We start from the raw sequence: 23,148 nt of genomic DNA, 5'->3' as shown, positions 1-23,148 counted from the left end.
CGTTACTAAAATTTTTTAACCAAAAATTTGGAAAATTGTCAATCATGATTAGTCATATGAAATATTTACAAGTTAAATAGATCAGGAACATTTATATGTTGTGAAGAAGCACCTTACAAGGCCTTTCGCTGTAAGCTAATAGATTCCTTCTGCTTTCTCCACCCATTTGGATAAAGCCCTGCTGCTTATTCTGCTTTTTTTGTGACATTTCTGTCTAATGAGCAATGATCATTCCTAAAGTTGCCTGTCCTGTATATTTTTTATCCCAGCCGTAGTAACTTGAAAGATGTATACTGCAAACACACAGTTCTTGGAAAGCTCCAGTAGAACTGACATGCCAACTTTGTAGAGTGATGTGCAGAGCTCAGCAAGATGGAATTGTCTCTGCAACAGAAGTCTAGGATGCTCATGTCTTATTGGCCAATTTACTTTTACGACTTGCAGATGTAGAATTAAAAATATGAATGTGATATCCAGAGACAGGGAAGGAGGAGGGGCTGCAAATTCTCCAAAGCCCAGATATTTATGGTGCCATGTGAGGCAATAAAACTTCTAGTCTTAATACTGTTTTGGCCAGACAGACCCAGCTGGCTTATGTCATGTACTGTATAGTATATATTACAAATTTGTTAATTTTTTAAGGGCCACTTTCTTGATTACATTAATACCACATAAATCTAACACTAGTCTGTATATTAGGCTGATAACATATATATATATATACAATATAATGACTATATAAATGTGTGTGTGAGACCACGCCACTCCTAACAATCTGCTTAGCTGGCAAAGACTCAGTTGTCACTACTGAAATTCGGTGAGCCAAAGGCAAAATGGCGTTAGGGATTTGAACATGAATAATAAAGGAAAATGATGGTTTGTAAAAATCATTTTGATTTACTTCTAATGGGTTATAAAGCTCACTGATGACAAGACCGCTTTAACAACATTAGAGCAAAATGGATTGTGGTTGTGCCCGAGCCCATCTCCCTGAATTATGGCAAATCTTACAGACAGTAATGGAGCTCACAAATGGGGTTGAAGCTCATTTTGGAGTGAGGGGCTGCTGTTGCTACCGCTGCAACTATAGGGGCCAAAAGAGAAAGATCTAGAACTTCACTGCTGAATGTATGGGGCCTCGTGGATGCAGTCTCCATGTTTTAGACGCTGACTTGCCAAGTCTCCCTTTAGGCATTCCATGTTGAACTGCATTGGCTGGCATCTATCTATCTATCTATCTATCTATCTATCTATCTATCTATCTATCTATCTATCTATCTATCTATCTATCTATCTGTCTGTCTGTCTGTCTGTCTGTCTGTCTGTCTGTCTGTCTGTCTGTCTGTCTGTCTGTCTGTCTATCTATTGTATAGTGTCTTTCACATATCTGTCTGTCTGTCCATTCATCCATTCATTTTAGCCCAGTGTAAACTCCACAAAGGTTTTCATTAACAGAAGGTATTTTTCCAGCAAAAACACAGATGTCTAGTAGGGGAATAATAAAATCCACACAAGCCAGTAAGCACCTGCAGGAGCCCACCTTTAAAGGCATTTCATAATGCAGCTGCCCTGCGTTTCCTCCCACCATTGCAATTCTCTGAAGCCTCTTTTCTTTCACTTCCACCTACTGACTTGAGCCACCCAGATCTCATGTGAATGTGCACTGGCAGTGATTGACTATTCTAACCTTTCCATGGAGTTTACTTCAAGACAAGCACTTCTTATACCATCCTGTCTCAGTCTTTGGTTCTTCGGCACCTCAAATCCCGATATAAAGGTCCATGCACCCTTGACTGCTCCTGAACTCCCTGCTGTTACTATTGTCATGAATATGAAGAGTTTGTATTTTTTGGCAGTGATCATTCCATGTATTTCCATGTTTTTTTTGTATTTGAACAGTTTCTGAATATATGTGGAGTTAATTTTATTATTGTTTTTCATATTTGGGGCCTTTTACAGTTTGTTTGCAATGTTTGGCATCTTTGTGCGCTACATTATTATTTTCAGGATTGGTGCACGCCATTTTTTGCGCACATTGTTTGTTGTTGCTGTGAATATTACTGCCACTTGTCAAAAGGAGACCATGACAGAATAAAAGTCAGCATCACATGTCACTTGTTGTCCATGTTTCAGGATTTGTGGAAGGATTATGAGTAGTTTTGTGAGTTTTCCTTTGATTATTTGGCAATTGTTGTGATTAGCTACAGACAAAGTATCAAAAAGGGTGAGTTGTCCTTCAAAATACTACCAGCAAGACTAGGACTTCACTGTGTCTGACCCCAAAATAGGCTTTACCCTAAGAAGCCTGACTTTATAAGTAAATGTTTCTCTCTGTTATAATACAAAAAATCCTGGGATGAGCCGTGACTTTTTCAGAGAGATACTTTCACGTCCCACGAGACGAGACTTTGTGCCAAGAGATTTAACCAGGCCCGGGGTCGGAAGTAAAAGACAAAGAGTAGAAGACAAAGCAGAACATCGTAAAGAATTCAAAAACGTTGGTGTGATACACATGCAGAGCATGTTAGAGATAATGAAAGTACTAATATTCGAACGTCTCAAAAAAATGATAGTAAAGATCGCATTACCGCAAACAAATGGAAATTATTACTCGGTGAAATAATGGAACAGCGAAAAGAGATGAAATGTATTGCTCGGATTTAAACTTTAAATCAGAGATTTGTAGATTGTCTAATTCGTGTTGCCATCTGAGAAAAGTAGTGTTTCTTCCCAATGAAGAGGCGTATCCACGAGAATGAAAAGATTTGTTGTTTGCTGAAAGTGAAATCTACATACGTGAGCGGCAGAGATGCAAAGTGGCTGGCACATAGCACAGGCCGGGAGGGTTGGCGAGCAAAGCGAGCAGGGGACAAACCCCCCTAGTATCCAAAAAAATGAAGAAGGAAAATAATAAAAATGCTTAATTGAACTAGAAGTTGCTGCCTAAAAGGCTATCTCAGGTAAAAGCACTAAACTAAAGAGTAAGCCAAGTACAAGAGTGAAAAAGTCCATTAAGCAGCAATCAGCAAAAAAAACAGCACTCACATAAGACTTCAACGCCCATCAGTGAACCACTACTGGATCTCTCCAGCTGTCAGCCTTTTATAGTGAGAGGGAGGAGCCAGAAGAAGTAACATCAAGGTGGCCCCGCCTTTTGGAGGCTCCTCCCGCAATAAATATGAAACATAAGAACGTTTAAAGAGCAGAAAATAAATGAGTTCAAATAAAAGACACAACATACACAACAACACAATCTGACCCATGACATTTGACCCTAGCCTGTCTCTAAACTTTGATTCAGCGTTTTCTGTCTCCTGGGCTTTCTGCCCTGCTAGTCAGTACAACCAGCATGAAACTGAGTAGTCATTGTCTCATTCTGGTCTTCTTTGTGGCCCCAGTGCCATCCCCTGTTCTCAGTATTAGTGGACACCAGCTGTTCACAAGGGGAATAATGCAGCCCAATGACACATCAGGTACCCTTCAAGTCTGGAGGACAATCCTGAATCATGTAGGTTGGTCACTCGAGGTATCACTTGCTGTTTTCTGAGTGAATCAACACACTTTTCATGTTTAGGTTGTGCTTTATTTTTAAAATCAATTAGAGCTTTTTTTCAATTGCTTTTTGTGTAGACCAAGTAGCTAATGAGAAGTTCATACGAGGAATATGACTATCCATGTGTAGCTGTATGACAAACATACGTACGATTGATGTGTAAACACCTGTAAGGCAGTGTAGCAAATACTGATTTCAGCCCCAACTTTTACAAGCTGTTGGGGGAGCCCAGCCTGAGCAGGGAGAGTGGAATTAACTATTTATGACATCGGTGGCCTCCATGCTCTTGCTGGTAGATTTTAATCAATAACGCCAGGCAGCTGGGAGAAGTTCAAAAGAAATTGTGGCCTAAATGTGAGGGGTCGTGATGATTCCCCTGCCTGTGCCATGATTCTGTCCTGTAAGGTGGGAAGACTAATACCAGTGGTCTTTTCGGCAGATTTGACTGTTTATTGCTTTTCTCATATTTAGTTGTTGATACAAATTACTCTGTGATGGATGAGCTGAGAACAGACTCAAAGACTGCAGTGTAGAACTGAATCTGCAGCTCCTTTGGTAGAATGAATCTCCCTCGGCTGCCACAGGAAGTACATCCGTTGCCTTTTTTTAGAATGAAATCTCTATTGGTCTTCCATTTCAAGTCCCATGAGAGTTTAGATCACATAGATGTGAAGGTATCCACAACTGGCACGACAGTATCAAGTATGGAGAGAAGAGACAATATTGCGGGGTCCCTCCTGAAGTCTACTGTCGTCTCTACAGTTTTGAGTATATTTAGCTTCAGTTTGTTCTGACCACACCAAAGGTCCAGCAGTTCAACGTCCTATCCGTACACAGACTATTTACAATTTGTGATGGTTGTGTCGTCCTAATCTTTGAGGAGTTTGACAGAGAAGTTCTTTGAGGTGCATTTGTTGGTAAAGAGGGTGAAGAGCAGTGGGGAGAAGACATATCCCCTGGGGTCATGATATTGAGAAGAATACAGTGGTATTTAAGAGAATTGTTTTGGACCTTTTTGTTAGCAACTGAAGAAATCATCATATTGCTTTCAAGAAGTCCTGACCTTCAGTTTGCTGCAGTGGACATTTGTTCTGCGTTTACCTCTATTGAGCTCATCCTCATTTTGAATGTCTTATGTGCTGCAGTGCTAACAAAGGTGATCAGAATATGGAGCTCTGCCCCATGTTTAACCCTGATGCTCAATACATCTTTCATATCATAACCACATTAAGCATATTATATATTTAGAAATGGAAGAAGCCAATTAAAAATGACTCTTTGTCTAGAAAAAAAAATGTTTGCCACTAGCTCAAATTCACCATTGCTGAGGCGTTTCTTTGTGACACCAAAGTGTACGAGTCCCTTGGGACTTGTGGGATTTAATATTCCATTTGGCAGCAGATGGCTTGGCGTGGTGAATTGGCTTCATTTCACTTGGTTTTTGTCTTGTTTTTTCCTCTATAATGGCACACTTTGCCTTTTACATCAAATGTTAGTCCTGTTGATTTCTACAACATTACATGCATTGAAGGAAAAGAGCAATGAAGGCGAAACGTTTAGAGAATTCAGTGCCTGTGGCTGATGCAGCTTCTTCCAATTTGCGGCTCGGTCCTCTATCATATGAAAATGTAGTCAGAAATATGAAGACATTTCCTGTCTTATCTGTTCCCCTCGTGCCTCTTAGACGCCGATATGGATGGTTGACAGTATACAATTGAGACAAGTACAGTCTCACATTTTCTTTTGTGAAAGCTCTCTAAAATTAAAATAATACCGGTAGACGGTATTTTTTATTGTTTGCATTCTCATCACGCATCGTCAAATTTAGAAATGTGATCCTGAACAAGCTGCATAAAAAGCAAGCCATGAACAAGTAGAGGAAAGATTACATTACGGCAGGGAAATGATGTTTTCTTACACATCGGGGCAACAAATGTCATTTTCCTGTAATTGAAAAGCAATCAGATGTTTACTGCTTTGGGCCTTTGGTTATTTTTATCCATTCCTCTATGATTATTTGTTCTACGAAAAAGCTTACTCATTATAAAAACTCTATTTGTAGGATAAGGTTAGTCTAAAAAGCGTCGACTTTATCGGTAATTGATGTTTCTATTTTTGGACAAGTGTTACAGACCTGTTTCGTAGCTTGTCATCCTTCAGTTTTCCGAAGTAGTCATTGTAGGATTGTAGGAAGTAAGAATCCTACTCAAAAGTACCAGATGTAGAAACAAGAGCCCACTGTAAGAGCTGAACCATCACATCAGGCAAATTTAGTGATTAATGAAAACCAACGTCTTCTAAGAAAACCCACATGAACAAGAGGAGGGCATGCAAACGGTCGACAGGTGTCAGTGGCGGCACTTCCCCATAGATCTGCATTTATTGCTTTGTTTACATGTATTCATTTGGTTGCATTTTGCCTGCTTAGTAAATCATTTTAATGATAATATTTCATACAATCATGTCAGACTTAACAAGCCATAATTCAATTGTTGCGGGGCCCAGCAACCTCCACGGGTGTACACCATTGCTGTGCCATGTGCCTGCTGACATATGGCGTTATATAAATGTATGAGGTCTTGTTGTCTGAACTTGACTACAGCTTACAAAATGAAAAGCTCAACCTTTTCAAAGAGGATAAGGAAAATAATAAATTCAACAAAATGTTAAAAAAATATATACAGTATATAATTTAGAACAGGGGTTCCCAACTCCGGTCCTGGAGGGTCCCAGTGGCTGCAGGTTTTCATTCTGACCCTTTTTTTTAATTAGTGACCTGTTTTTGTTGCTAATTAACTTCTTTTGAATGAATTTTAATTGAAGATTTGTTCCCCTGAATTTCTTCATCATTCCTCTGAATTGCTTCATTTCTTTCCTTAATTGGTACCCAAACAGAAATGAAATGGGCAGTGAGGGAGCCAACTAAGTATGGGCCTTAAACTCCAACCAGTTGCTTAATGAGGTGCTGAGTCTCGTCGTTAATTAAACCCGTTCTTTAATTCCATGGCTTGTTGCTGCTCTCATTGTGCAATTGCAGACATTTTCTGAAATTGTTGATTTTCTCTTTTCTAAGAGCTCTGGTAAAATGTTTTGGGGAGCTGAGCAGATCAACCTTCCTGAGACCTTCACCTTTCTTTATTTTCAGATATTGTGTGATCGACAATGTTGGTTATGTTTTGCTGGTCACGTTTTGGCTCATTTTTTATCTCATTATTGTTTGGCTGCTAATTAAGGAAAAAGAATCAATTAAGTTATCTGAGTCTACAAGAGTAAGTCAATTTAAATTAGTTCAAAAGAACTTAATTAGCATCAAAAACAGGTCTCTAATTAAGAAAAGGGTTAGAATGAAAGGCTGTAGCCACTGGTGCCCTCCACGACCGGAGTTGGGGACCCCTGATTTAGTATATGGAACTTGATAATGAATTACAGTATATTAGCCAATGAGTGTAATAAATACAATAAAAGTCTGATGATCAGTCTATGCATTGATTGAGTAGTTGAAAGATTGGGGTCGGGGTCAATGCCCAGAGTTGTTAGTATGCTAACTGGCGGGAGCACATGCAGACGAGACCACTAGCGTCCTTAACAGTGTGATGCTGGGAATCGAGGCATGGATGGAGTGCCAGGCCATACACACTCATGTTGGGCCAATTTGTCAATCAATCAATCAATCAACATTTATTTATATAGCAAATTTTCATACAAAAAAATGTAGCTCAAAGTGCTTTACAAAATGAAGAATAGAAAAATAGAAGACACAATAAAAAATAAACATAAGTCAACATTAATTAACATACAATAAGTAAGGTCCTGGCACACACTGCATTGCAATGTGGGATGTAACCCAGAGCATCTGGAGGAACATCTGTGCTGATAGGAAGCAATCATAACATTTGAATAGATTTATAAAGGTTGAGATTTTATAGTTCTTGTTTTGCATGCATCCATATTTCCAACCTGTTTATTCTCAAAAAGGGTCTACGCATATCTTACATAACATTCTTAAATCCTAATTCAGGGATCTCTCCTGACAGCACGTAACACAAGGCAGGAATCTGCCCTAGACAGGCGACGTACATAACATAAGAACACGAGACATGGGGAGATCATTCAGTCCATAAGGCTGTCCCAGTATCTTCTCCAGATACTTCTTAAAGATTGGCAGAGGTTTTTACTTCAACTACATGTCTCGGTAGTTTGTTCCAGAATCCCCCAACTCTTTGTATTAAGAAGTGCTTCCTGTATTCAGTAATAAAAGTTGTTCCCCTCTATTTCCACTGCTGTCCTCCAGTACATGATTCGCCCTTAAGTTGACAGAATTCTGCTGTATCTACTTTATCAAAGTCACTGAGGAGTTTGAAGACCTGGATTAGGTCTCCACTGCTCGAGACTAAACAAGTTTATGTGTTCTGAAGTCTTGGCATGCACTTGGTTGCTCTCCTCTGCACATCTTGTGCTGCTTTGTCTTTGTCGCAGTGTGGTGACCAGACCTGCACACAATACTCCAGATGTGGTCTTACTTGTGCATTATATAATCTGAGTGTTATGTTCCTTCATTTATATTTAACAGTTTTCACAATATAACCTAACATTTTATTTGCCTTTTTGTAGCTCCTGCGCATTGCCTAAAGGATGACAATGTTGTGTCAATGCAAGCACCTAAATTCTTTTTAGCGGTTGCTTCCCATTGGATGGCATCACCCATCTTGTATTTTTAACTGACGTCCCTTTTGCTCTTTTCTACAGTAAACTCCATTCACCCAGCTTTGAAGCTTGTCCAAGTCTTCTTGAATTGTTTTTGCTGCCTCCTCAGTGTCTGCCAATTCTCCAGTTTTGGTATTTTCTGAGAATTTTGCAGGTTTACTAACAACACCAGAAATGCTGACATTAATATAGATCAGAAAAAGTAACGGTCCCAGGAGAGACCCCCGGAGAACTCCACCGATGACCTTACTCCATATGCCACATTTGACTCTTATCTGTACACTTGGTTTCCTTCTGTTTAACCAATCAGTCCATTGTAAGGTCCATTCACACGCACGCACGCACGCACACACACACACACTAATTCTCAGACTCCTACAGTGAACATAAGAGGCACATCTTTGATTTTTGGAAGGACATGCCCAGGAAGAACTTGCTGATTCCACACAGACAGCGACCATATGCAGGATTCAGACCCTGGGATGCTAGATCTATGAGGCTGCCATGTTAACCACTGCACCACCTAGCTGCACTGCTGTATAATAATACATTTCAAGTCCTGTCATGTATAACTGGTGGGCTCAAATGATACTTTTTAAACACATATACAAATTAAATAAGGAACCTTTGTGAATTTGCTGACTTTTATTAATCCCTTTGCCTTATTATCAAGTCAGTATTTTTGTGATGATTAGTGCAGTTCATTGGCCTTTCAGATCCTTCTTTTGACCCAATTGGCAGACAAGTCACAGCTGTCTCTTGTGTTTTGTGCCCCCAACTCCCCCCATGGCAATACAACAGATGCATTGGGGGTCTGTCCAGAACTGGTGCTGACAGATGGTAGTGGTTAGATTAACCATTTGCGTTTAGGCCTTTACTTGTAAATACATTTTACAATTGCAAGTGACAGTTTGCAGGTTGAGAGGGGGCATTGGGATTAAAGATAAAAAAAAGAAGAGGCGACCACGTCAGCATTGATTATGTGTTCAGGCCTTTATTTTTATGTGATACAAAATCAACATTTCATGTGGCTGTTATCATTATATAAAATAAAATAAACTGTACAATAAATTCTTATTTGCAAAGAAAAAACAGACAAATTATATTAATTGAATTGAGGCCTACTAACATTGGACTGATGTCTCTGTGGAGTTTGTATGGTCTCCATGTGTTTGAGTGGATTTTTCTGTAGGAACTCCAGCTTTCTTTCCTCTCACATCCCAAAGGTGGGCCGGCTAGGCTAACTGGTGACTTTCTGAGGAGTGCATTCTGGGGTCTCATCCACTGTTTATTGCTGGAACAGGTTCTACAGTATTGTCCATGACTCCCCATTGGATTTGGAAATGTTTCAAAATGTGTGGGTGAACATCTAAATTAACCTTGTGCTTTGTTGAAGTTTTAAACTTGAAAGACTCATTTCTTGTGGCTGTGCAGTTTAGTTTTCCTTCAGAATCAAATTCAAAAGATGCCAGTCTCCTTTTGAATTTTCCTACCATAGGAAGGCATGGTCACCCTTACAAGTATTATTGGTTTTATTTTGCACAGTGCATCCTATGATGAACGCTGTCAAGGAGCCTGGTTGTCAGCTTTCTTTTTCTTGCTAAATTAATAACTTTTCCTGAGAGCATGATGGTATGACTTTTGTCCTGTTACACTAAACACACTAGCATTTAATAGCTAAAGGCTCTGTATTAAGGACTGCGATCCATCATACTGATGATCTGAAAAGGAAACCTAAACATTTTGAGAGAGTACCTTATACTGAATGGTATCACGCTGTGATCTGATATCATACTGTCCATCTGTACTGATTTATTTAGTATTAATTTATTTGGATGTAAGACAGGATCCATCCCTGAATGACCTACACACACTCGCTAAGCAAATTATTCGAAACTTTACGCTAATACTGGGTAGGTCTTCCTTTTGCTATTAAAACAGCCTCAGTTCCTCGTGGTGTGGATCCCACAAAATGTTAGAAACATCCCTTTGAGATGCTGGTCCATGTTGACATGATTGCATCACATGACTTGTAAGCTGCACGTTTATGCTGTGCATCTCCCGTTCTGACAAATCCCAAATGTGTTTTAATGGATGCAGACATGGTGATTGGAAAAGACCTCTGAAGATCTCTGAACTCATTGTCGTGTTCATGAAAGCACGCAGAGACATTTGCTATGTGACATGGTGCATTATCATGCTAGAAGTCCATCCATCCATCCATTATCCAACCCGCTATATCCTAACTACAGGGTCACGGGGGTCTGCTGGAGCCAGTCCAAGCCAACACAGGGTGTAAGGCAAGAAACAAACCCCAGGCAGGGCGCCAGCCCACCGCAGCATGCTAGAAGTAACGCTTAGAAAATGGATAAACTGTGACCATGAAGTGATGCACATGATCATGCAAGAATACTCAGATACACCAAAGCATTCAAGAGATGATTAATTGGTATTAACGGGCCCAAAGTGTGCAAAGAGAACATCTCCCCCTACCATTACACCACCACCACCTCCACCAACCTGGACTGTTGACACAAGGCAGGTTGGGTGCATGGATTCATGCTTTTGCTGCCAAATTCTGACCCCACCATCTGTGTGCCTGAGCAGAAATCGAGATTCATCAGACCAGACTACGCTTTTTTGAGACAGTTTTGGTGATTTTGTGCCCACTGTAGCCTGGGCTTTCTGTTTTTGGCTGATAGGAGTGGAACCTGATGTGGTCTTCTGCTTTTGTAGCTCAAGCACCTCAAAGTTCGATGTGCTGTACATTCTAAGATACTTTTCTGCTTCCCACTGTTTTACGGAGTGGTTATCTTAGCCTTTCTATCAGCTCAAACCAGAATGCTTATTCCCCTCCGACTTCTTCTCACCTGTCTACAGAACTGCCACTCACTTGATGTTTTTGCACCATCTGTGCTTGAAAATCCCAAGTGCCACATGATTGGCTGATTAGATAATTGCATGTATAAGCAGGTGTTCAGGTGCTCCTGATAAGTTCCTAATAATAACCTCTGTCATCCTTCCACCTTAAATCCCACATTATACAGTCAAGGATGACTGAAATGTAAGGCTCACGTGCGATGGAAAATCCTCATAACAAATTACATTTTTTTTTAGTTTTTGGAGTTACTAGGTCTTTCCTGATGCTATAAAGTAGTGGTGATGGCCAAATACGCCTTAATTCCAGCCATAGCACGATGGAAGAATCTAGTATGTACACAGTATTTTACATACTGCAAGACAAAAACCTAGCAATTCCGCTGACCAATGAGGAAAGACCGCCTACCAATGAAAATGTTGGATTTTGACCACGTGATTTAAATGCCTGCGGTGGGCTGGCGCCCTGCCTGGGGTTTGTTCCTGCCTTGTGCCCTGTGCTGGCTGCGATTGGCTCCAGCAGACCCCTGTAACCCTGTGTTAGGATATAGCAGGTTGGACAAGGACTGGCTGACTGACTGATTTAAATGCTGCGACTACGTGATTTAAATGGCAGGTGTTGCTGATTCGTCAAAAAAACAATATTGTGTATGTGAAGCTCAGGAAAAATGAAATCTGGAGATCGGTAATTGTAGGGGTGACATCATTTTCTTAATTTGCTGAAAACTTGAAAGATGTGACATACTGCGTTTTTCCATAGTTGGTGAGAAGGAAAAAAAATGTTTAAGCCTCAGACCAGGGACATTAAAGGCTTGCTTGCTGTCTGTCAGTCACATTTTTGCAGCTATCACAGACAAAGCCTTTGTTTAGGTTGTGTTAGGTAGATGCATGTGACTAATCGATACATTATGGGTAGCCCCTCTCTTAATGTCATTGGTGCTTTGCAAGTCTTATTAACGTTGTTTTTGATAGCAGTAAGTGGCTAATAAATGACAGCTCGTATTGTAAGGTGCCATTGGTAACTTGTAAGTCATAAGAGCAAACAAAGCCTTTGTTAAGGTCTTCCTTCATATTTATAAGTGACTAGTAGATGTACTATAGTTGGCCCTTCTTGAAAGTCATTGATGCTGTTAGTCCTATTACTGTAAGCTTAATCAAAGCATTTATGGAGGTCTTTTTATAAACTCAGGGATGTAATATTTCTAGCCTACACTGTAAGTTGCTGTTAGGGATTTCTAAGTGTTTGTTAAGGTCCTGATGCTGTACACCAGAAGGATGCTGAGAATCTGCCCGTTAAAACAAAATGACTCCATTGAGACCCAAAGTGGGTAAAAAGGTGTTTTATAATATAAGCAATATACACAAGGAGATGAAAATAAGAAAGCACTCAATGTATCAAACAAAAAAGGAAAACAGTAAACTTACTGCGTCTCTTTACCTTTTAATAGATTCTTCATTCCCACCTGTCAGTTTGGGTGCTTACTGCAGTAATCGATCTCAAACACACAAAAAACAAACTCCCGTTCTCACCTCTAACACCTTCTTTCCATTCTCCTTGGAATCTCTTCCTCCTGCCAGTTGAACTCTTCCACATCTCTCCTTTAACATCCAAGTTTAACAGCTGTTTGGTCAGAAGGGCCTCTTAAGGCCTAGCCCGTGTCCACTCCCTTGGAACCACCTCTGGGTCAGGATCTGACCTCCATTTGGGCCAAGAATACCAAAATAGAGTTTGCTCATTGGCTTCTGATGTGCCTGCAATCCCCAGAACAGTATGACCGTCTTTCTGTCGTCCATTGACACCTCTTGTGTGTACAATTCCTGTCCTCTAGCAGCTGAAATGTATTTTCATCCTGGCCCTTACCAAGACTGTCATCACAATACAAATTAGACGGTGACAAACACAAGCATCTGGGTTGCCCTATTCTAAAGTGTTACTGACAAATCTCTCATCCATGGAAATTGTGTTGTTGTCAGACCCCAGAACTGCAAGACTTTGAAGACTTTGAGCCTATGTACATCGGACTTCCAATACAACTTGGAGTCCTGCCACGTGCAAAAGTTTGCTGACGACACTGCTATCGTGAGCTGCATCAGGAGTGGGCAGGAGGAGGAGTATAGGAACCTAATCAAGGACTTTGTTAAATGGTGCGACTCAAACCACCTACAAGTGAACACCAGTAAAACCAAGGAGCTGATGGTGGATTTTAGGAGGCCCAGGCCACTCCTGGATCCCGTGATCATCAGAGGAGACTGTGCAGAGGATGCAGACCTATAAATACCTTGGAGTGCAGGTGGATGATAAATTGGACTGAACTGCCAATACTGATGCTCTGTGTAAGAAGTTCCTTTAGAAGGTTGGCGTCCTTCAACATCTGTAATAAGATGCTGCAGATGTTCTACCAGACGGTTGTGGTGAGTGCCCTCTTCTACGCAGTGATGTGCTGGGGAGGCAGCATAAAGAAGAGGGACGCCTCACACCTGGACAAACTGGTGAAGAAGGCAGGCTCTATTTTAGGCATGGAGCTGGACAGTTTGACATTCGTGGCGGAGCGACGGGCACTGAGCAGGCTCCTGTCAATCATGGAGAATCCACTGCATCCACTGAACAGGATCATCTCCAGACCGAGGAGCAGCTCCACTGACAGACTGAGGAGATCGTTCCTCCCCCCACACTATGCGACTCTTCAGTTCCACTTGGTGGGATAAACGCTAACATTATACAAAGATATTGTCTGTTTTACCTGCATTTTTATCACTCTTTAATTTAATATTGTTTTTTATAAGTATGCTGCTGCTGGGGTATGTGAATTTCCCCTTGGGATTAATAAAGTATCTATCTATCTATCTATCTATCTATCTATCTATCTATCTATCTATCTATCTATCTATCTATCTATCTATCTATCTATCTATCTATCTATCTATCTAGTGGATTGGTAGTTTAGTCTATTCTATGTACCGTATATACTCACGTTTTAAGTTCTCCCGCAGATAAGTCGGGGCTTGATTTTACTGTATAATTTTCAGTATTTTATAATTGCAGTCATATAAGTTGAATGCGGAAAACTCCAAGAGATTATGATATGCTCACCCACCTGAGAGAGTAACCAAGAGAGTAACCATGGAGCATACTGCCTTTTTATTTCTATGTATTGTGCCTACGTGATCACACGGTAATACGGTAACTATTCCGAAGCGACGTTTGCACTGTTTTTTGTTTTTACTATCTCACACCCTCATACATCTTTATCGTAAGAGTATCCCTTATATACGATGAAGTGTTTGATCAGAAGAAAATATGAAGCTGGTTTTAAATTAAAAGTCGTTGAGGAAAGAAATTGGTAACTGTGCTGCTGCCACAAAACTCGATGTGTCTGAGGAGTTGGTGCGAGATTGGAGGAGGCAAGAAGATGTAAAAAAAAAAATTAAAATTAAGTGTCGCATTTTTGAACAGGTGTATAAGTCGGGGTCCGATTTTATGATCGATTTTTCAGGTTTCAAGACCCGACTTATACGCGAGTATATACGGTAAGTTAAGCAGTAAACTCATTATAGGATAGTTATGCCCACTACTCTGCAGAAGAGCTCCAGAAGTCTCCTGTTCTTAATTAACACCCCTTTGGCTTGAAATGTTGTTCATTTGCCTTCTCCATTGTGAATTTTGGGTCCTGATGGATGGATCACCTGTATCAGAGGGGCATGGTGAAAAATTCTCAGAGAAAACATTTTTAGATGGAAGGAAGTGAACTATATGACAAATACGAACATTTGAGCTCTCCAGCCTAACTTGTTCACATTACCAGGTTGTGTAGTGCAGCGAGATTTCAAACCATAACATGCTGGTTGTCTCTTTCTAACCGGGTAACCACATGCAAGTTACTTAACTCTCGTGGACTTCAGGTGTAACAAAAAGAAGCAAACAACTGAATGTCATCTTGGATAAAAATCTCAGCACTTTTATACAGAGTAATAAATAGGGCCTAATGGGTTTATATCAGTTTGCAGTACCTGACATTTCTCCAAATCTGTGCTTTCTTCCAGGGTCTTTCAGAAGCGATGGAATCAAGGCAGCTGACGTTTTGCCAATCCTAAAAGAAAAAGTGGCCTTTGTTTCAGGTGAGTTGCCTGTGAGGTCTGCAGCGTTGACACACAAGTGAACTAACATTCTTTTCCAGCCAGAGAGTCTAGGAATGTACTGGCTGCCATGGATTCTTTAAACAGAAAAACAGCATTTTTGTGTGCCATCAGCTAGCTGAAAGGAAGTGACACGTCATATTAAAAAGGGGACAGATGAAGTGTTAAGAGTGGAAATTTATGCAGGATGAGTGCTACTGAAGAGCTGGACTTAAATCCTCCTCCAAGGATTCAACTGCATTTACACATGTTGATAGATAATTCCTTTGAAAAATAACAATTTTCCTTTTTTTGCATTTTTAAAATTCTTTTTATTTGGACTATTGCTTTTACTTTTTATTAGGTTTGATGCCAGGGTCATTCTACTGGCAGATTATATCTGGCTGAGTATTTTTAATGTGAGCCCTGCTGTCAAATAGCTCAATCTCCCCAAGACCTGTCATTTCAGTGAATGGCTCGATGGATTATGAGATACAGTGCTCAAAAATCTTTTTTCTTATTTTAACATATTATGACATTTGCGTGATAGTTTCATATATGTTGTGTGTCATTGACAATTGAGGCCATGAATGGCAATTCTACAGTTGCTCCAGAGACACCAAATCAGAGCACTTTTTTGCAGCCCCTTGTTGTGTGTGCACCCCTGAGCAATCAGAAACCCATATAGGCCTATGGCACCTTTTCAGGAGAAAGTCAGGTAATCCTCTGCAAAGTCAGCATGTGTCCATGCAGGCTCTGGTTACTTTTCCTTCGGTTATGTTGTCTTGACCAGTAGCCTGTTCCACTCGCAAACCCTACTGCCCTTGGTGGTGTAATTATACTAACGGGGTGAATTGTGTTGCTGCTGTTAGTTTATGCTGTATTATGACCAGCGGCTCCCCACTACCGTATAAATGTTCTGTGCTCCATGTCCTGTCCCAGGCCAACATGTGATGTTATTTCTAAAGAGGTACCCTAGCATCAGCTCCAAAACACCACACTACATAGGCACAGAATATGAACATGCAATATGGTCTGTGATTTATCTTTATTGTTGCTAGCCTGCTGTGCGAAAAAAATTAAGCTTAATAGAATTACCAAGTGCTCTTCATGATACTGTGCATGATCAGGAGTCGATATATGGAGATGAATGTCACAGTGGATAGATAGATAGATAGATAGATAAAGGCATAAAGGCACTATACCATAGATAGATAGATACAAAAGAAATGTGTCATGAGAGCCAGAATCCTTGGTAGCTTTTATGAGGTACTACTGAGAGCATTCTTACCAGTGCCGTCACAGTCTGGTTAGGTAAACGCCCTACATAGATTGGTCAGGACTGCCCAAACCATTTCAGGAACATCTCTTCCATCTCTGGAGGACATTCATCATGTTAGGGCCCACAGCATCATAACGAGCAGAACCCAACCAAAACACAGTCTAGATAGGGTATACGCTGAAGTCCTGGCTAAATTTCCTATTACAGTCTGGTTATTCTGTCCCTGTAACAGTCCCCTGTCTTTAGTTGTCTATCTCTCTCACCCATTCGCACCTAATAGTTAATGTGTGGTGAGCGCACTGGCACAAGAATGGCTGCCATTTCATTATCAAGGGGGATGCTACATATTGATGGTGGTTGAAGTAACTCCCTACTGTCTATGTAAAGTGCTTTGAGTAGTGAATAAAGTGCTATATAAATGTAAAGAATTATTATTTTTTAGATAGAAAGATATATAGATAGATAAGGAGCTGTTTTGAGGCCTGTTTGTAGTGTATGATGATGGGTATCATGAATCACTGATTATCAGTTGTCATCACTGGCTGATGTACCTGCCACTCCAAGCATGAACAATAAAGGCAAGAAGGTGAGAATAAGGGAGCACTGAAAGTATCACGCAAAAAGGGAAACAGTAAACCTACTTTGTTTTTCTTCCTTATTTCAAATCCCCTAAGGTTCTTGAATCCCACCAATCATTATGGGTACATTTCACACTCAAACACACAAAAACAAACTCCCTTCTCACCTCCAACACCTTCTTTCCACTATTCCTGGAATATCCTCCTCCTTCTAATAGAACTCTTCTGCATCGCTCCTCAAGTCTGTAAGTATAGTATCTGGTTGGAAGGGCCTTCTAAGGCCCAGCTCATGGCCACTTCCAGGTTCGCTTCCCCTCGAACCACCTCCTTGTGCGATACAAATTTACACCACCACCAGTGTTCATGTGCCAGAAGTAAAGATACTAAATATGAATAAGCTACTGCCCATCTCATGAAGGCAGAAAATGATGTAAAAGACAGGTATAGATGGAGGCATATGATTCACTGTGATGACCCCTAAATGGGAGAAGACAAGAAGAACAAGAAGAAAAAATGTTATATTGCTCCATTTGGACCTAGAACACCAGAACTGTGTTCACCCATGGTGTCACCAAGTGCTCTTTATGATAGTGTGCATGATCAGGGATGGATATGTCAATAGCGAATGTCACATTAGATAGATAGATAATAATTCTTTGAATCTATATAGCACTTTTCTCACTTGTCAAAGTGCTTAGCATTTACAGGTTAAGGGCCTTGCTCAAGGGCCCAACTGAGCAGAGTCCATTTTTTCTTCGTTTTATGGGATTCTAACCAGCAAACTTCTAATTGCCAGTGCAGATCCCTAGCCTCAGAGCCACCACTCCGCCAACATAGACAGACAGACAGACAAACATGAAGGAACTATGTAAAAATATATAGTGTAAAAGATAGCACAGACAGAGATAGACACGGCTCCAGATGTCCAAAACACACACACGTTTTATTCACCCTATTTACAATATTTACAGTAGTTAGCTCAGTCCTTGCTTCTTTCGGCGACCTCCACTCCTTTCTCGCAAGCTCCGTCCTCTTCCACCCAACTCCGGCTCCTGAGTAGTGGTCCCTGGCTCCTTTTATCAAGCACGCGGAAGTGCTCCAAGGCTTGATTGGTGACACCTGGCTGCACGTCCGGGTGTGGCGAAACAACTGCCCAGAAGGGCCCAGCAGCTCCCGCTGCAGCACCCCCTGACGGCACCTGCAGAACCCAACAGGGCTGCACCAAACTCCAACCCCCATGAAGCCCTGCAGGTGTCCGAGGCACCGCTGCAACTCAGGGAGGCTGCCATCTAGCGTCCAGGGGGAGGTATTGGGTCTCCCATCCTTGCTCCCCCGGAATATATGGGCCCCAGCCGCCTGCCACAATAGTTATGAATACTACTATAAAAAAAGGCATGGAAGACACTATACCAGATAGATAGACAGATAGATAAAGAGCTGTGTTGAGATGTGTGTGACGGTGGGTCTATGAAGCACTGATTATCACATGTCATCACTGCCTCCCTTAGCACTTGGGTCCCCAGTCTGATCTGCCAGTTTGCCTGCTTTCCTGGTGTTTGCGTGGGTTTCCTCCTACAGTCCGTACACTTGCTGTTATGTTAATTGGTTGGTGATGTTCGCTTTTTTATTCTCAGTGTCTCTTTCACATTTTCTTTTTTTTACATATTAGCTACACCAGACTACAAGCAGGTTTTATTAGGTTTCTGTTTATTTAGTTTTCCTTTAGGTGTTCTAAGGTGACAGCACCCCTTAGCAATGTACATAGTGTGACTTTGTGGTGAAGGAGATGGACATTAATAACTCCCTGCTTGACACTGAGTAGGTCACGATACCTGCCCCGTCTCAAATGTTTAACAGAACTGAGCTGTCATGTGAGAGACCTTTTGGATGAAAGTGTCAGCTGAATAAATAAAACAGAATATGTGACAGTGGTCCTTACCTTCATAGTCATATTAAAACTCAAAGGAAGTAATGTACATGTAATAAGTGGAGAAACATTGCATAAGCTATTTTAATAGCTATTAAGGCCTAACAACCCTGTGTTTGAAATGAGATGCATTCAGAAAATGACTAATGGACAGTTTGTGTGACGTCACAGAGTAAAACATGGCCATTAGTGTGCAAGTCTTCTACTATGAAGCCCAACATGTCAGTCCCTAGAGTGCACTCCCTTATGTAATGAGAAGTGGGGTAAAACATTGAAATTGACCCAAAATATGTCCATTGTTCCATGCACCGATCCCTTTATGGATACCAATGTTGACGCCTTTTTCACCAGCATGGGATTAAATGCTAGCGAGCCAATTAAGACTATTCTTTTTAAAGTAGCCTGGGCATCTTTGGGATGTGTCAGTAAACTGGAGAAGCTGGAGAAAAACTCATGCAGATACGTGTGGATATAACATGAAGAACTCCACACAGCCCACTGACTGGGCCAGAATTAAAATCTAGTCGTCTGGAGCTGTGAGGCAGCAGTGTTATCACCCCCTCCACAAAGGAAATTTACAAAAATAAAGGTAATTCTAAATATACAGAGTTTGTCACTATATTTGGCTTATCAGTTTTTTTGTTTTTATTATTAATTTTATTACAATCCATACAAAGCAATCAAGTGTTTACAAAAAGAACAATTGAGTTATTAACAGATCGATCCCCACCCCTGAGAGAGAGAGCAAGCCAGTTTTTTATCTTTTGAGGAGATTTCCCATGTCGGCATGTTGGCACAGAGCATAGCATTTCTGCTTTTGCTGCTCGGCGTCATGAACCATTTTACACATACAGCATGGCCTCATTTATAGGAACACAGTTTACAGAATATGCAGTATTAGTACTGACTGAGGGTCGTGCCGTCAGGCAGCAGAGGGGATTATACGTGCAGTCTTGCGGTTTCCTGTACAGGTCTCTCTGCCTGCCAACATTTATATTGTTATGAGGTATTGACCAGAACTGTGTCCCATAGGCACTTTTTTTTACAGGTCACGGATAATTTTTCAGCCAATTTCAGGGAAGCTAAGTCAGTAGTCATTTGTTTGTAAAATTTCTTTTATTACATATATTGAAATACAAATATAATGATTTATGTAGAATATGTACTGATTATGTGAAGACATTTTAATAAAGAACATCTTAGGAGTAGCATGCAGTGTATCTTTACATGGCCTTATGACAATATGTTTGAGATTTAGTCTTCCTTAAGATGCATCTCCATTCATATTCTTACGGATTCTGTTTTTATGCTCTTAATTACTATTTTAAACAGACCTTTTGGGTTTAAGGCAAGGATCCACCCTTATGGCTTGCCAATACACTGCTGGACGCACTTCCACCCCACACTCATATAGAGCCAAATATTTAAACCTGATTAACCTAACGTGAAAGTGTTTGAGATGTTCAAAGAAACCCACACACCCTGCTTTATGGTCAATCGGACGTGACCATCTTGGGAAACTGCAGCCTCTTTGCTCATGAACTGAGACTGGTGTTGGCCAGGTGTCTCAAATAAGTTGTCATCTGGCACCCAAACATTAGCAGTTAACAGGCCTTTCAATGGCTCAGTTGTGAACAGGGCAGAAATTTCAGATGTGAGGCTGTTAGCGAAGGTGGTCTTTCTAAGATGCAGACCTCTTTTTAGTTTGCCATTTAATGGTCTGCATCATTTAGAATTTGCACAAATAAATGAAAGCATTGATATGTGTGTGTTTGTTTATTGTTTGTGCATTTGATTTATACCAAGACACTGTCCAAGTAGACATGTTCACAGCTTGTGTTGCATCATTGTCAAGTACATTCCCAATGTGCTGCCAGCCATACCCCACAGCTATTGTTACGATTGCCAGCTATCACTACCTAATACAGACTTCAGTTGCATCACAGCTCCCCATCTGACAGAATAGAAAGGGTGCAGGCTACAAATGGACAGACACCTGCTTTCATGATTAGTTCACTTAAAATAGTGAGAAAGGTGTGAGGCCTCCAGAACACCCACAAACCAGGCCAGGACCTTCACCAGCCTGTCAAAATGTAGACCATGCCCCAGGCAGGCTGACCCCAAACTCTACAGGCAGGCTTCGGCCTGCATAGGCCCAAATGAGAGCCTTGCTTTAAAAGTACAAACATATCACAGGCTATACTAAAACTGGCCCCTCAAGAGAGTGGTACTGCTGAACCTTGGTTTGAGAGATAAGTCTTATACAGAATCTTTAAAAATGAAGAAATGTACTCATAATGAACAAAGGAAGATTAGAAATTTCATAACGTACATTAAATGTGGTAAAAGGGGCTTTTCTAAAACAGCAACCCAGAACAAACAAGTTCTAATACACAAACAACTCCTGGGACCATCTCTTACACCTCAGTATAAAAGCTAAAGGTGGTCCCAGCCACATTGATATCAGGGGTGGCCTTGCAATTTTGGTTCTCATCACAAAGTACACAGAGCATAGAAACACAATACTCACATCTCATCCCAGTTTCTCAGCCGCATTTACTGGTCAGGTCACTGGGGCAGCAGGCCATGCAGGTCAGTCCAGACTTCCCTGCCTCCAGTTACAGATTTCAGCAGTTCCTGGGGAATTCCCAGGTAAAATCACTCCAGCTTGTCATAGGTCTGCTGTAGGGTCTCCACCCAGTTGAAGGTGCCTAGAGTAGCTCAATGGGGTACCTCCAGGTACAACACGCCTAAGCCACCTCAACTGGCTCTTCTCAATCCAGAGGAGCAACGACTCTACACTGAGGCTCTTCCAAATCACTGACCTTCTCACCCTAATATGGGCTGGTAGAGCTCCCATAGAACAACTGCCCCCACTCCTAAATAATTAAAGAAAATGTAATCAATGAAAAATAATATTTTCCTTAAAGACAAACCAATGAGAAACAGATAGACGCCTAATAAACAACAGAAATATGAATCAAACAAGAACTAAACAAACCAGGGCTGACCCATAACACCTGCTGCTAAATAAGCACATGACCTCCACTGCTCATTGCATAATTCTGAATGAGAAAATAAATGCATTTCCCTTGGGTATCTTTGCACAATTGTAAATATGAAAAACAATTGTGTATATGCATCTTTATAGGGGAGCTGCCATTTGTGCCATCACATTTAACTTGTCCACTTGAATTTTATTGCCACCTTACACATACCACCCCTTACACTCATTATTAGAGTCAATGGAAGACGTATGCAGACAAAAAGCAGGCCAAGCAGTAGTGTAGTGTGGGAAAGTGAGGCTGATTCTGTCCATTATTGTAATTCCCTACTGGCAGGTGCCCCTTCTAATCTTATATGACAGCTCCAGCTTATTCAAAACTCGGCTGCAAGAGTCCTCACTTGAACCAGCAGCAGCGAGCACATAACACCCATCGTGCTCCGTCTTCACTGGCTCCCTGTGTCTTACAGAATCAAATATAAAATCCTACTAATAACCTACAAAGCCTTAAACGACATTGCGCCAAACTACATCAGTGACCTTCTCCATCACTATGTTCCTGTCCACCCACTAAGGTCCTCCGATTCTGGCAACCTTGTTGTACCCCACACTAATCTACACTCCATGGGTGACAGGGCCTTCAGCTGTATAGCGCCCTGACTCTGGAATGACCTAACGAAATTAATCAGGTCAGCTGACTCCATGAATCCTTTTAAAAAACAACTCAAAACTCATCTGTTCAGGAAGGCTTTTAGCTCTACTTGACTTTATTACCCTTCTCTCAGTTTACCTCTCTGTCAAGATGTTCATGTAACCTGTGTGTGTGTGTGCTAGGCCATCAATTATGTTGTCTGTTAGGCTTTTTCTCTGAATTTACTGTCTTAATCTTCTTTATTTATTTATTTGGTTTGTACAATGCTATATACTGTATACCCTGCCATTCTTTCTTATATTCTGTAAGTGCCTTGAGCATGGGAAAGGCGCTATATAAATAAAATGAATTATTATTTGAAAAGGCAGAGTGAGCCACTACATAATGTCATACCCTCACAGTTGCAGCAGATGTCAAGCCCTCTGCTAAATGGGATTGGGGGACTACCTGTTAGCTCA

The 23,148-nt window shown here is 41.0% G+C and overlaps 1 protein-coding gene across 6 annotated transcripts in view; it reads left to right on the top strand.

Annotated features, from left to right (window-relative positions):
- Window positions 1-23,148, top strand: part of kalrna (kalirin RhoGEF kinase a) — a 758,514-nt gene that overhangs the window by 263,639 nt on the left and 471,727 nt on the right. For all 6 annotated transcript variants that reach the window (XM_039757406.1, XM_039757408.1, XM_039757407.1 and 3 more), the window contains exon 2: window positions 15,176-15,250. In XM_039757406.1, the coding sequence (XP_039613340.1) occupies window positions 15,176-15,250 (75 nt within the window). The remainder of the gene's footprint in view (window positions 1-15,175; window positions 15,251-23,148) is intronic.

Source organism: Polypterus senegalus, chromosome 6 (assembly GCF_016835505.1).
Source record: "Polypterus senegalus isolate Bchr_013 chromosome 6, ASM1683550v1, whole genome shotgun sequence".
Taxonomy (NCBI): Eukaryota; Metazoa; Chordata; class Cladistia; order Polypteriformes; family Polypteridae; genus Polypterus; species Polypterus senegalus.
The sequence above is the reverse complement of the archived record's forward strand: the minus strand, read 5'-3'. Positions and strand labels throughout refer to the sequence as shown.